Consider the following 13,651-nt stretch of genomic DNA (forward strand, 5'->3'; position numbering starts at 1 on the left):
GGGGTTACAGACTCAGCTACATGAACTGACTCCTTATTAGGTGCCATGGGGTTCACCACCGTATCCCCACCCGTTCCGCAGAGCCTTCCCCCGGGTAGGCGCTCGGTGGATGTGCGCCGAAGCTGGGGACCAACGCGCGCACCCGACACTGCCCTAAGCCCTTGACAACATTCACGGGACAAACATGCCTGAGTGCCCACGAAAGTCCCGGCCTCAGTACCGTCAGTGGCTCCAGCAGACAGGGATGTTTTTTTCACCATGAAGCGGGGAAAACTGAGGCTCAGTGGTAACCTGACTTGCCCCAGGAGACACCCCTTAGCCCGGGCTTAACGTAGACAGGATGAACCTCGAAACTTGAGGCTCTCGCATCCCTCTGCCTCCCCACTTCCCGGGGCCCAGTCGTGCGACCCTAGGGCACCACAGGTTCGGATTATGGACCCCAGGCAGGCCCACAAGGCGCACTGGGGGGGGGGGCGGGGCGCGGGGGGGGGACACTCTCTGAGCGTGGGGGCGGGCCTAAAGCCAGACTGCCGTGAGGCGGTCTCGGGGTGCCGAGGGTGCGGGGCTGGCGTCCGGGCAGGCGGAGGGGGGAGCGGACTCCAGCCTGCGAGGAGAGCAGCCCGGCCGGGCCTGCATTTCCCGGGTGGCGGGCGGGCTTGACAGGCAGAGGGAGGAGCCCAGTTCGGGGCCCGCAGAGGCCAGGCTTGCGCTTGACGGGCAGGGCAGGCCGGCGTCTGATAGGCGGGGGACGGGCCCTGGAGACCGGCGGGCCAATGGGTGCCCGGGGGCGGTGCCTGCGTCGGCGCCGTCCGGCCGGGGCCCCCGCGGCGCTGCCCAGTCCGGCCCCGGCGCCGCCCGTCGTGAGCGCATCTCGCCGCCTTCGCCTCTGCTCCGTCGCCGCGCCCGGGCCGCCTGCCCGCAGCCATGAGCGCCATCGGCCCGGGGTGAGCCCGCCGTCCTCTAGATTAGTTCTTCTCGCCGTCCGCGGACCCGCTGACCCCATGGAGTCTCCGGCCTCGAACCAGCCCGCCGGCATGCCCCCGTCCAAAGGTAGGAGAGCCCGGCCCGGGCCTCGGCTTCACCCCCGTCCCAGTCCGGGCCCCGGGCTGCCGCTCCGACATTTGCGAGGTCGCACCCTGGCCCGGGCAGCACTTCCACCCGCCCAGCTACCCGCTGTGCGCGCCCTGTGCCTGGTTCCACTCTGGGACCTCACCTGGACCCTCAGCTTAGCATTTGGGATTGTCCCAGGCCCGAACTCAGTTTAGAACCTCGTTCTGACCACGCCGCTTGAGATCGGGAACCTCATTCTGACCTTAACTTAATTTGCGCCTTAACTGTGCCCTGGACAGGAACTCTGCCAATCTGGATCCTTCAGCAGCACCCAGGTAGATTCATTCTGATTTTGCTTCCATTCCCGGGGCCCACTGTATCCGGGCTGGGATTTAAGGGACTCCATAGTGGTCTCGTCCTGGGGACCTCATTGAACGCCCCCCTCACCCCCCCAGCACGTACACGCGAGTGCCCTGGCTACACTCCAGCTTAGAAATTTCCTGTCCTCTTCTCCACCAACTCTCCATCATTGTAGGCCCCAGGTTACTCCATCTCTGTCAGGCCTGCATCTCATCCCACAGGCCCTGAACCGTGAACCCCGGGGAACCTTCCACTCTACCCTGATGCACAGTCCCCTTTCTATCAGCACCTCCTTGTTTTGAGTTGCAACCTTTTCTTGCACTTGGGGCACTCACCCCCTTGCACCCCAGATTCTGCAGGGTTGCCTGCTGCCAGGCCTGTCCCTGTTGCCTGTGGGTTCTCAGCCAGCTCCCAGGTCAGAAATGCTGGCTATGCAGCTGGCTTGCTCTTCTCTTCTCTCTTCCTGGAAATTTTTGTGAGGTGGCGATTTCAGCGGCAGCAGTGGGATTTGTCATGCAGAGGGGGGAGGATGAGACTTAGAGGGCGAAAGGGGGATTTTTTTTTTTTTTTTTTTGGCAGGAAGAGGAAAGGATGTTTTTGGCATTTCGGGAGTCTTAACAGGCTGGCCTGTGTGAGAGATTTTCAAACCGGACATAGCTGTAATGAATGGGCTGCCTCCCCTCTCCTTAAGCATACTGCTGCCTCATCCTGCATCAGGGGTGTCTTTGGGTCTAGGTTTCCTTTTTTCTCAAATGGGAACAATCACACCTGCCCTCTGTGGACTTCTGTTGTATAACTGGAGATAGTGAACACTAAAGAGTTTAAGGTGAGTGCGTGCAATTAGGTGAAGAGCCCAGCGTGGCACCTGGCACAAAGTAGCTACTGAGGAAGGGACGATTGCTGTGTGGCTTGTTATTGTTACCATTTTTCTTCTTGGTAAGTCCTCAGCCATGCAAGCTCAAGACCTTGCTTCTGTTTGGGTTGCAGCTGCAGAGTGGGGTGGCGAAAGTTAGCACTTAGTGGGCGGGTACTCAGATGTTGACCTACCTCACTTCCCTAGAGGATCTCAGGCAGCAGAAGGGCATTTGGGGTCCCAGAGAGGGTGTGGGTTTTTCCTTGCCCCTGCTGCTAGTGGCTGTGGTGGCTGTGGGCCGGAGCCCAGCCAGCAGGCCTGGTGGGCAGGGTAATTACGTCTTACATAAGTGGGAGGCCAGATCCCTGACCATTGCCCAACCACTGTGAGTAACTCCCGAGGCACTCGAGGGGGGAGGTGACCAGGGAGGGACTTGCTCAGCACACCTCGTGGAGCTTGGGAACCAGGAAATTAGATGCTTTTCCACTTCTCCAGCTCAGGGTCTAAGTTAGCTTGGTCAGTGCTGTGGGGCTTGGGGCAGGTCCCTAATCTCTCTGGACCATGGTATTTCCACGGGTAGAAGGAAGAAGTTAAAAGCAATGTTTGTTTATGAAGTCCCTTTCAGCTCTCCCAGGCAGGGTATTCGTCATCAAAATCAAAGTTAAAGTTGCTGGGTTGTGAAGGGAGAAGTCTTGGAATATGGGGAAAAAGCCCTGCAGGGAGATACTGCTTGGCCCCCATAAGCTGTGTGACTGGAGCTCTGGCATTGCTCGCTCTGAGTCTCTGCAGAGAGAGGAGCAGGGTGAAATTTCAGCTTGTGGATCCAGGTAACAGATGATGTTGGGTGGACTGGTTGGGGGACCAGAGACTCCCCTCAGGTCAGGGGCCCCATCAGCCTCTTTGGGGTCTGTGGAAGGATATAATGGGGGAATCACAATGCATCTTAACCAAAATTCTTAAGCACTCCCACTTACCAACTTTTTTTCCCTGTGCCATGTATTGCTCACAGCCCCATTTACTGATAAGACAGGTTCAGAGGCATTTGGTGCCTTGACTGAGGTCACACAACTGTCATGCTGGAGCTCTAGGGTTCCATTTAGGGCTGTATATCTCCAAAAGTCTCCCTATTGCTTCCCTTTGCCTCATTCCTGTGCTGGATGCTTGAGCTAGCTGGTGGGACACTCCCCTCAATACTCTGTACAGTGGAGTCTCTTTTAGACCATGCTCCACTTGGAGGATAGACTGAAGCAGAGGTGATTCCTCTTGTGTGCATGGCCCTTTACAGTTGGCTCATTGCATGTTCACTATAGTCCGACCCATCTGACAGATGACAAAAGCAGGGTCAGACGGGGGAGTGGCTGAACTGAGTTCACAGAGCCATGGTGCCCTCCCCATCCTGGCATAGAGCCCCAGCACCATACTCTTTTCTGCCTTTTGGGAAGAATTTAAACAAAGCAGGGTGTGGCTGTCACTCGACCTTATGGAAGTTTTATCTTTGAGCTTCCTGCCTTGCAGGGGGTGCCCTGCCCAGTGTTCCATGGGCAGGCCTGGGGAGTTTTCCATGAGTGTAGGAGGCCCCAGACCCCATGACCCTGCTGGTTTTCTTGCCCACATCCCATCTTTGGCTGGGGTCAGAGGCCAAGGGCAGTTGGTGCTGGGGCCAGTGGGCAGGGGCACATTTGGTCGACATAGTACAGCTCTGCTGCCTCAAGCAGCAGAGGGGGACCACAGTTCCCCTGCTGCACTGTGAGCACCATCCACGTGCGCACTTCTTGGCTGATGTTCAGTTGATTCCCAGTTGCCTGATGTGCCCTGTGGGGACACTGAGGCTATAGGAGCACTGTCCGTGTCCTGGCTCAGCCTGCAGTGGCTGTAGCAATATCCCCCACCCCACCCGCCAGTCCTATCATGTCCCAGCTATCGGAAAGATTAGAGGGTGGCACCTTGGGACTTCCCCCACCCCTGGCGTGACGCACAGGAAACTCTCTATCAGCCAGCCCATGGCTCTGGCTCTGAAAGGAGCAAAGTTCTTAGTTGCCTCTGTGGGGAGAGGGCTGGGGCAGCGGGAGGCTTCCGGTGGGTGAGTCAGCGGGCACTGGGCGCTGACTCACCCACCGGGCATGCCAGCCGGCTCACTGCTGCTTAAAGGGGCTATGCCCTGGGCTGGTGGGTGTTGGGGGCTGCAAGCCCCAGCCTTGCAGGTCGGCATCTGGCCCGGAACTGGGCTCCGGAGACAGCCTCTTCCTGGACCTGTGACTGGTCTGGGACCCCGCAGGCGGGCCTCCTGGCCCTGTGCCTGCCCCGCCCAGGAACTTCCTCTGTTAGGCAAGGGCCCTGTTTCCTCTTGCTCATGGAGCAGGTGGTGAAAGCTACTTACTGCCATTGGCCCAGGGGTCCTCAGGCTTAAACTGCTGCCGGGGGCTCAGGGAGGGTGAGGCCATGGGTGGTGTGAGGTCTGCCTGAGCTATTGGGAGATAGGTTTGGAGAGGTGAAGACTGCCTGGGATCAAATCCCAGCTGAACCCCATTTTGCTGCATGGTATTGGGCATGGCACGTCTGGTACATTGTCTATACTCTGTAAATGATTTCAGTCCCCCGGGCACTGCCCGGCTTGCAGATGAGAGGCCTCACCTGTAGAATGAGGTTGAGAGCTCTGCTGGTCTATCTTTCTGGTTGCCATAATGATAATAAACCATAATGATAGTCTTATTCCACTCTTGCTAAGTCTTGCAATTGGATATAGCAAGACTGTCCTGCCCACAGATAACCCGGCCTGAGCAACAGCTTGGCAAGACAGAAATTGGGGGCAGAGCCTGGGTCTGGGGGGTAGATGGATCTGCATTCAAATTCTGACTTGCTGTACTGCTTCCTGACTTTCTCATGTGTCCTCTCTGACCTGTCTCCTCTTCTGTAAAGTGGGAATAAACACCCCTCCCTTGAAGGGTGGTGGTAAGATTGGAGATAGTGTTTGTCAAACGAATGGCATCTGTTATGATTTTTCTTGTTGTGATGGTCATGGCAGTTTTTCTTGGTGGATGAATAAATAGGACCAGGACCTCTGATGAAGTACTTGTGAGCTCTGTGGCATGAGGTCTCTCTGGCTGCAGGGTCCTATAATGCCAGCTGGAATGTACCAGGTTCTTTACCCACTGGTCCCCAAATTGGAGATGGGTGCTCCTCATGGCCCCTTGGCCCTTCCTGGGGAGGGCTCTCAGAGAACAGAGAGACTGAGTTCATGTCTCTCTTTGTAGGTCTGCCTTGCCTGGAACTTGGGGAGGTATTGGGCAGGGAGTCTCCTGGGCCAGCCTCAGTTGGCAGAACTTATCAGTGCCAGGCATAGGACTGGTGGTGGATACAAGGATGTATGAGGAGTTTCCTGACTCCACCTGGGTGCAGAAGGCCTTGGGAGTTGTGGACCTGAGGTCTAGGTTTAGGTCAGGTGTGTTGTGACACTGGGGGTCTGGATGCAGGGATGCTGGGCACAGAGTGCTGGTGGTTATGGGGAGCATTGTCAGTGTCTTTGGAGGAATGCTTGTGCCGCTCTTGGGCCCAGGGGAAGAACGGTGGGTAACAGGATGGGGGATGCCACACAGTGATCCAGAACTCTCTCCCTGTTGGGTGGGGTGATGAGGCAGGCCTACCCTGGATTCATCTCCCTGACTTTAGGGCTTATAGTCCCTCTGGGACCATCCATGTCTCCCTACATCTCTGCTTCCCCATGTTGACACTTAAGTCAGGCTTGCCTGCTCAGTTGCTTCTGTAGATACCACCCCCAGCCGTGGGCGTGGGAGTCCCAAAGAACTTTGTCTGAAGGACAGACAGCTTTGGGTAGCGGCCACGGCAGCCTACTCTCTCTCTCTGCAGCTCAAAGACCAGGCCTGGGCCGGCACCCAATCCTGAGAGGGTGATCTGGTTTACTCTGAAGGGGCTTTCCTGCTCGCCTGTCCCATGCATAGGTCCTTCTTACCTTCTACCTGCTCTGGTGTCATGGCTGAGCTGGCATTCCAGGGGCTGCCCTGGCTTCTCTGGGGAGGCCATGTCCAAATGCCCACCTGGCAGCTGATGCCCTGTCCCCTGGGCTTGTCTGCACTGACCTCTCTGTCTGGGCTGGGTCTGCACTCTGCTGAACTGACACCTTCAGGCTGCTCCCTGCCCTGGCACATGGGACCTCTGTTCCTTTTGCATTCTGTACATGTAAAATACACACCAAAAAGACATGTAGAACCTATCTTTATATTTTAAAGAATAAAAATAAAATGAATTCTGTGTACCCAGTACCCAGCTAAACCAACTGAACATCACTATACCCCTTCACTGCATCTCCTTCAACAACGGTCCTGACATTTGTATTAATCACTTCTTTATTATTATTTTTTTTAAAGATGAGCGCTAACATGTGTGGTATATTCAAGCTCCCTGTTCTGTAGAATCCCCTGGCTGGTGTGCGCACATGTGATAGTGGGGAGAGGAGAAAGCTAGCCAGCCAAATTCAAGCCTGTCTCCTCCACTCACAAGCTGTGTGGCCTCAGTTCCCACATCTGCATCATGGGGATGATATTAGGAACTAAACTGCAGGTTTGTTATGAGGATTCAGTGTACTCATATATAGACGTGCTAAGTATGTGGGCTGGCTCAGTGTATATGAGTACTTGCTGCTGTTGTTATTGTTTCTTTAAGTGAATCTTAAATTCCTGGGCCTGGGCAGTGCTTATCCTGTGCAGCTGTACTGACAGCCCTGACTTTCCTCATCTGCGTCACTGTGCTAATGCCTCCAGCTTCGAAGGCTTGTCCTAACGATTGCATGGGCCAGTGGGTGTGAAGTGACAAGCAAAGGGCACTGGATGTCACGGAGGCATTTGGTCATGATCAGGAAGTAAATAAGGAGCTGAGGAGTGTGACTGTGCACCCAGTAAGTAGGTGCTTCAGTGGTGGTGGGTGACTGTGGAGACCTGGATGGGAGGTCTGCCCAAGACGGCCTTGAGTGTGGGAGCTGGAGAATGGTCCTTGTCCTCCTGTGTGTCTATGACTTGGCCTTCTGGTCTATTCTGTACCCGCCTGCTGCTGGCACAGTCCTCCCCATCCCAGGTTGACTGGGACAGACCTCATGTTCTTGCTGGGTGAGCCCGTGTGGACTTCCAGATGGGAGGGGTTTTAGGATTAGCTCTGTCTGGACTCCCTTTGTAATCTGCTGGGCTTCAGTGTTCTCATCTGAATAAAGGGATAGAAAGCACCCTTCTTTCCCTTTCCTTCCCTCAGACCTGCTGTTGAGGGCGAGAGGCAAGTTCAGGGATAGGTGCTGCATTTGAACTTGAGCGAGGTATTGGTGTTTTTACCACCAAGAATACCTTTTTGGGTATTTCTCCTCATTAACCCCAAGTTTTATAAGATTTTGTTGTGACACTAATGATAATAAAAACAAAGATGGCATTTTTAAGTGAAGGTTGGTTTTTACTATTTGGCATGAGCAGGTATGTGGGGCCCGTCAGTGCACGTGGGAGGCCTGGGATAGCCTGGTGATTGCCCCAAGTGGAGTTTTGTGGGCACTCAGCCCATGAGTGCAAGCACAGGGAGGTCCCGTTCCCCTGAGGCTCGGCGAGGCTTGAGTGTCACTTACGGAACAGCCCTCCCCAGTCACGGCCTCTGGAAACCTGGAACTCGGGCTCTGTAGTCTGCCAGCCCCCCTGCATCCTGGGGCCCACCTTAGTTGCTGAAAGCCTTTGGACCAGGGCCCAGGCAACCACTAACCGGACCCGTTTTGTGTCAGGCCTTTCATGTGCACTATCTCATTTAGCTCTTGGTTACCTAGCAACACAGGTATGTTGTCATCACTGAACTTTAGGAGTGAGTACACGGGCCTTGACTTAGGAATGAGTGACTTGCCCAAGGTCATGCAGGTCTGTCCTGTGAGCTTGGCGTTGTATGAACAACTCCTGACCTGTGCTTCTCCTCTCCTGGAGGTCAAGGCCACTGCGTTTCCCAGAACATCAAGGGAGGAATTCGGAGGCTCAGAGAGGTGTTGTGACTTGTTCATAGTCACACAGAAGTTCAGGTGTTCTGATGTCAAAGCCCTACCTTCCCTACTTACTTTCTGTTGGCTTCTGCCAAATTGACTTGGGGGGGATACTGGAGTGATTGTGGCTGATGGGTGGGGAAGCCAGGAACTGGTGGCCCCAGGGCAGAAGTACTGGCACCCTGGCCTGTACTTGACTCTGCTGCTGCCCTGATGTAACGCTGGTGTGTAACCCTGGACCTCCAGCGCCAGTGTCTGCATTGGGCAGTCTCTGAGGCACTTGCAGCTGTGAGCAGGCCCTTCTGCTGGGAGCCCCTGAGAGGGGGCCAGTGAGCCCACTTCTCCCTTACATGAGGACACTGCGGTCCCAGACCTGTGTTATATGGGACTTCTTCCTCTTTTATTTATTTCATTTAATTTGCTTACATTTAAGTAGCTGTTTCTGTACTTGAGAATCTCAAAGGTACAAAAAGGCAGGTTTTTGCTTCTCATTCTTGCAACCCTCTGTGGCCAGACCAGCATTTTCTCTCCCACTGATCCTGCTTACCTCCCACTCCTGCCATGCCAGGAACTCAGCTCAGTCACCTTGGAGCAATCTCACCAGTCTCTTGATTTTACAAATACTGGGCCTAGGTGTCTGTGTCTGTAAAATGGCGCTTCTGTTTATGCCTGCCTCTGAGAGTTGCTGAAAGGATCAAAAGAGATAAGGTTAATACTCAGTGCAAGCTGGCACAGAGGGGCTCACTAATGTTGGCTGGGCCTTATCTGTTTATCTCATGGAGCTGCATCTCAGTGATTAGTTCCTCAAGGTAGACTTTCTGGGAAACAGGGCATTTGGATGGAACCAAGTAGTCCCCAGGGGGAGTGGTCCTGTGAGCTCATGCCACTAGCCCCCAGAGGGTAGCTGCAGGTTGCCCTTCCACCCTGTACCTCTTAGGCAGGATGGGAAGGCTGGTCAGGGTAAGGGGGCACTAGCCCCACATGAGACCCCATGTTAGGCCAGGTCCCCCTCTTCTGCACCTGTCTGCTGAGGTTTCTATCTCCTTCCTTCCCTCCAGGTTTGTCTGCACTTGCAGTTCCCTCTGGACCATTTTGGCTCTAGAACTTTCCATGACTGCCTTGTCCTCTTGGGGGGAGGGGAGGTCCTGGTCTGCTCACTGGGGGTGATGGGTGCCTGGGGTGGGCAACCACACACCTCACATGTGCTTTGCAGATGAACACGGCCTCGAGGTGAAGGGTGCTGAGTGTCTCAGAAACCAGATTCCAGTGGAATCAGAAATCATGAGAAGCACCCGAAACACCCCAAAGAAGGTGGTGGGAGTAATAAATGAGTCGTCGGTATTGCTCTTGTCATTGGAAACCATGAGATGTGACTGAGTGTGATCTCAAGTGGGGACTCCTTTTGTGAACAGAGGCCTTGGCAGAGTTCAAGGCGAGGGGTTGTTCTGTCCCTTCCTCTCATGAGTGGACCTCAAGAGAGAGCGGCACAGTCCAGTCTGTTCAGAATCTCCCTGAGCTCCTGGGTGCCAATGTGGGCAGTGGGTGGGGAGGTCCCTCTCTAAGACTCTGCCAGCATTTGGTCAGAAGCCAAAAGACCTGTCTTCATGTCTATTTCCCACTGGATACTCACTGTGTGGCCTTGGTCAAGTCACCTCTCCTTTTGATAAAAGACTGGTGAAAATACTTCCCTTGTGGACCTGCTGAGAGAATTAGCAGAGGGGCCATTAAGGTGGAGTGCCTGGCATTTTCTAGGGGACTCTGGTTTTCTAGAACAGTCTAGTCTAATCTTCTACACCTCAGGTGGTACTAGGCATGGCACTGATAACCATAGGACACTCCTGCAGGTCAGTCTGTTATCTCCATGTCACAGTTGAGGCCACAGTGCCCAGAGAGCTTAAGTCACTTGCCTGGTAGCACACAGCTAGGAAGTGGCGGGATTCTAATTTGAAGCCAGGCTGCATGGCTCTAGAATCTGTTCTTGTAAGCCTTCTAACTGCTTCTCTGAGAGAGTAACTACAATAGTGACTTGTGACAAGTGACAGGAGAGAAGCCAACTGGATGCTGGGAGGACCAGTAGCCAGGAAGCTTAGCTAGAACCATCAGGAGAGCCTCACTGAATAGGTGAAATATAACAGCTAGGATGAAATTGGTGGAAGGGTGTTCTAGGTAGAGGGAACAGAATGTGCAAAGGCCCTGAGATGGGAAAGAGGGCAAGGGAAGAATTGAGGCACTGGTGAGAGTTGTGTCTGAGTCTGGGGAGACCCTGTCTCTGTACCTTAGGTCGTTGGCTGAGTTCCCTGTTCCCTGCCTGTGGTACTTCTGGGAGGCTGGAGTGGGCCGAGGACACACAGATGTCTGGCCCTGTGCCCACCTGTGCCCGGGGCCCTGCAAGCTGAGGCTGGTGACTTGTTGTGGTTTGGTGGTGGCAGCCTGTGAACCTCTGTTTGTTGTGGCGACGGTCGTCACAGTGGGCCTGCACCTGGGCAGCCCTGGGCTGCCTGGCCATCTGGGCCTCAGCCTGACGTCTGAGGCAGATAGTGGCAGTGGCTGGCGGCTTGTGTCCTGTTTCTGGGCTGTCTCCATGGCGGCCTCACCCACTCCCTCTGACAGCTGCTGTGGATGCCCCATGGAACTCATGTCACTCCAGACTCAGGCCTGGGGACTCTGAGGCAGGTGGAGCAGGAGGTCAGGATCACACTCTTCCATCATCCCCATCCATGTGCGGTAGCCTCTCTCCTTCCCAAGTCGGGAGGAGGCTAGTGGGAGCATTGTTCCACCTCACATGGTGCTATCTACCCAGCCTGGCCATAGAGTGCTGCTGACAGTGGGAAACTAAGGCTTGGTGAGAGGGAGCACAATTTACCACATTTTCAAGTACCAGGGTGGGAGATGGGTGTGCAGACTGGAGCCTGAGGAAGGCGAGCATGGGACCAAGAGGAGAGATGGTCCAGGGAGAGCTGCTTCCTTGGTTGCCACATGCCAAATGAAGTGCCGATAATACTGACCTGCTCTTTAAAAACCCCATGACCACAGCCTAGAGCCCCTTCCCCACCTCAGAGGCCACTGTGACTTGGTTTGACCCAGGAGCAGCATAGAAGTTGCACAGAAATGATGGCTCTGCATGGTTTGGCATTTCTTTTCTCTACTGTGTAGAATATGCTGGACCTAGGGAAATCTGGGGTGCCTCTGGGTTCCTGTTCAGCAGGAGATGCCTTCATGCTCCTTTTGGGAAGTATAGCAGGCCTATTTGTGCAGCTGACAGGAGAAGCTCTCTGCAGGAAGGATGCCGTGAGCCGCCATCCTTGGGGTGTCCAAGTCAACAAACCCAGAAGAGACCAGCCAGACCCCTGACTCATTGTGCAGTGACGTCACCTGTGGGCCTCAGTTTTCCCAAATAAGTGAGGCTAAGAGCTCCTCCCTGGAGGATTGTTGGGGCATGTGGAATAGTGCTTTGATGGATGCAAGAACTTTTGGGGGGACCCATTTGGTCCCTGACAACCAGCCATGTTGCCTCATGTGTAATATGGAATGAAAACACCTCGTGCACAGACCGAGATTAGGCGACCGTTGCACCCCAATGCTGGGCAGTGGAGTGTGGGCACCTAGTGACTACAGCTGTTGCTGCTGCAGTCATTATTTGTGAAAACTTGTTTCTGAGGCCTCTGGGCAGGTCCTGAAGCCTGGGTAGGGGTTCTGAGATGGCAGGTAGGCTGATGCCTGCCCAGGGCCATTCTGAGTGCCCTACCTGATAACTCTGCCAGGTGGGTGCTGTGTTCCTTCTCATTGTGTATAGGAGGATACTGAGGGAGGATCAGAGTGGCTTGGTTATCTGGCCTATAAGGGACAAAGGTGAAATTTGAACTTAAGGCAGAGTCATGATTTTGGCTACAAAGTTAACATCAAGAGCTGAGGCTGGTGCCCCATTTGGCTGGCTCCGGGGCCTGGACTGTGCTATCAGGTCCCTGGCTGGGTAGTGGGTGTGTGACCCACCTCTCAGGGTCTTTGGCTGGCATTGTGCCTGCTGCTGGCTGTCAGAGCACAGATGGATGTACCTCACTCTGGCTTCTGGGGGTTCCTGGGGTGGATTGGAGAGACTGTGGGTATTTGTCTGTGTTGCCCCTTGTACACTGAACACCCTGCACCCACTGCAGACACTGGGACCCCATTCTCACAGGGACTGTTAGGTTTCCTGGTTATTCCTCCAGCTCTGAGATATTAGGGCCCCGGGCTTGCCTTTACAGTGGCAGTAACAACACCTTGCTTTCAGAGGCTGGAACCAAACCTGGTTCTAAGTGGCTGGCATCTCCCAGTGCTCTGTGCACACCCATGGCAGATGGTTCAGGCCTTTGGGTGGGTTCTGTTCCCTTTGGCTGCAGCCAGAGTTCACCAGCCCCTGCTGGTGAGGTTGGGAGTATGTGGGGGGTGGGGCAGAGGGGGTGGGGCTGGTGGCTAGGAGGAGGATGTTCTTACAAGAGCAGGCTTGCGGGCAGTACAGCACTGTTTTTTCTAGGTGGTTTTGGGAGTCATGGCCAAGTCCCCACTCAGGAAGTGCAAGACCCAGGCCCACCATGCTCCTACTAGGTGATGCCCTCATGTCTCTGAACACTTCTTTCCCACCTCTGAAGTGTCATTGCTCTTTCTTCAGAGGGTGACCCTAGCAGACAGTTCTCTCTGCTCTGTGAGCCTCAGCGCCTAGTCCTACAACTGCTGATTCTTTACCATTGATTATGTGCTAGACACCCAGCCACTCTCAGCTAGCCAGCCCCTTGCCTGTACCCAGGGGGTGAGAGGGAGGGAGAACCTGCCTGGCACCTGGGGGTGGCAGTCGGCTTCCTGGGGTGTCCTTGGAAAGGTGATAAAGGCAAGAACTTGGTGGGGATGGGAGAGAAATGTGCACGAGGCTTTGGTCTCCAGAGCTGACCCTGGTTGCTGCCTGACATGGAAGTCTGGCCCTGCTAACAGCTCTGGTCATCTACCCTGCAGCCTGGGCCTCCTTACCTGGGATGTGGGTAAGCCCTGTTCCCACCTGTGGCCATGAGGCCCAGAATTGTGCATGCTGCAGGCACTGGCTGGACTCTCCTGAGGCCCTTCTTACCCATGTCCCTGTTGGCTCGGCAAGCAGGGCTGGGGAGCGGCACTGCACACAGATGGGAAAACGGAGGCCTAGAGAGCTCTGAGATGTGCGGGACAGTGGACAGGGGTGATGCCCTGCTTTGGTGTTGGCTGTCCTGGTAGACCTACCTCCCCTTTTCCCAAGAAGTGGAGCCCCTTGGCAACCCACTCTCACCTCTCAACCTGATGTGGAGGTACAGGGCTGTTGGGAGGATGCTGTAGTTTCAGGTGTGGCTTTGTATATGGGGTGACTCCATGTCCCCCCT

General features: G+C 54.9%; 1 protein-coding gene across 1 annotated transcript in view; it reads left to right on the forward strand.

Annotated features, from left to right (window-relative positions):
* The first annotated feature begins 875 nt into the window (after positions 1-875).
* The window catches only part of MAP2K3 (mitogen-activated protein kinase kinase 3), a 39,990-nt gene continuing 27,214 nt past the window's right edge, over positions 876-13,651 (forward strand). Inside the window, exon 1 of the mRNA XM_037491472.2 lies at positions 876-1,050. Within this exon, the coding sequence (XP_037347369.1) occupies positions 1,002-1,050 (49 nt within the window). The 5' untranslated portion in view covers positions 876-1,001. The remainder of the gene's footprint in view (positions 1,051-13,651) is intronic.

Source organism: Talpa occidentalis, unplaced genomic scaffold (genome assembly GCF_014898055.3).
Source record: "Talpa occidentalis isolate TD23 unplaced genomic scaffold, MPIMG_talOcc4v2.1 talOcc4.7, whole genome shotgun sequence".
NCBI classification, from domain to species: Eukaryota; Metazoa; Chordata; class Mammalia; order Eulipotyphla; family Talpidae; genus Talpa; species Talpa occidentalis.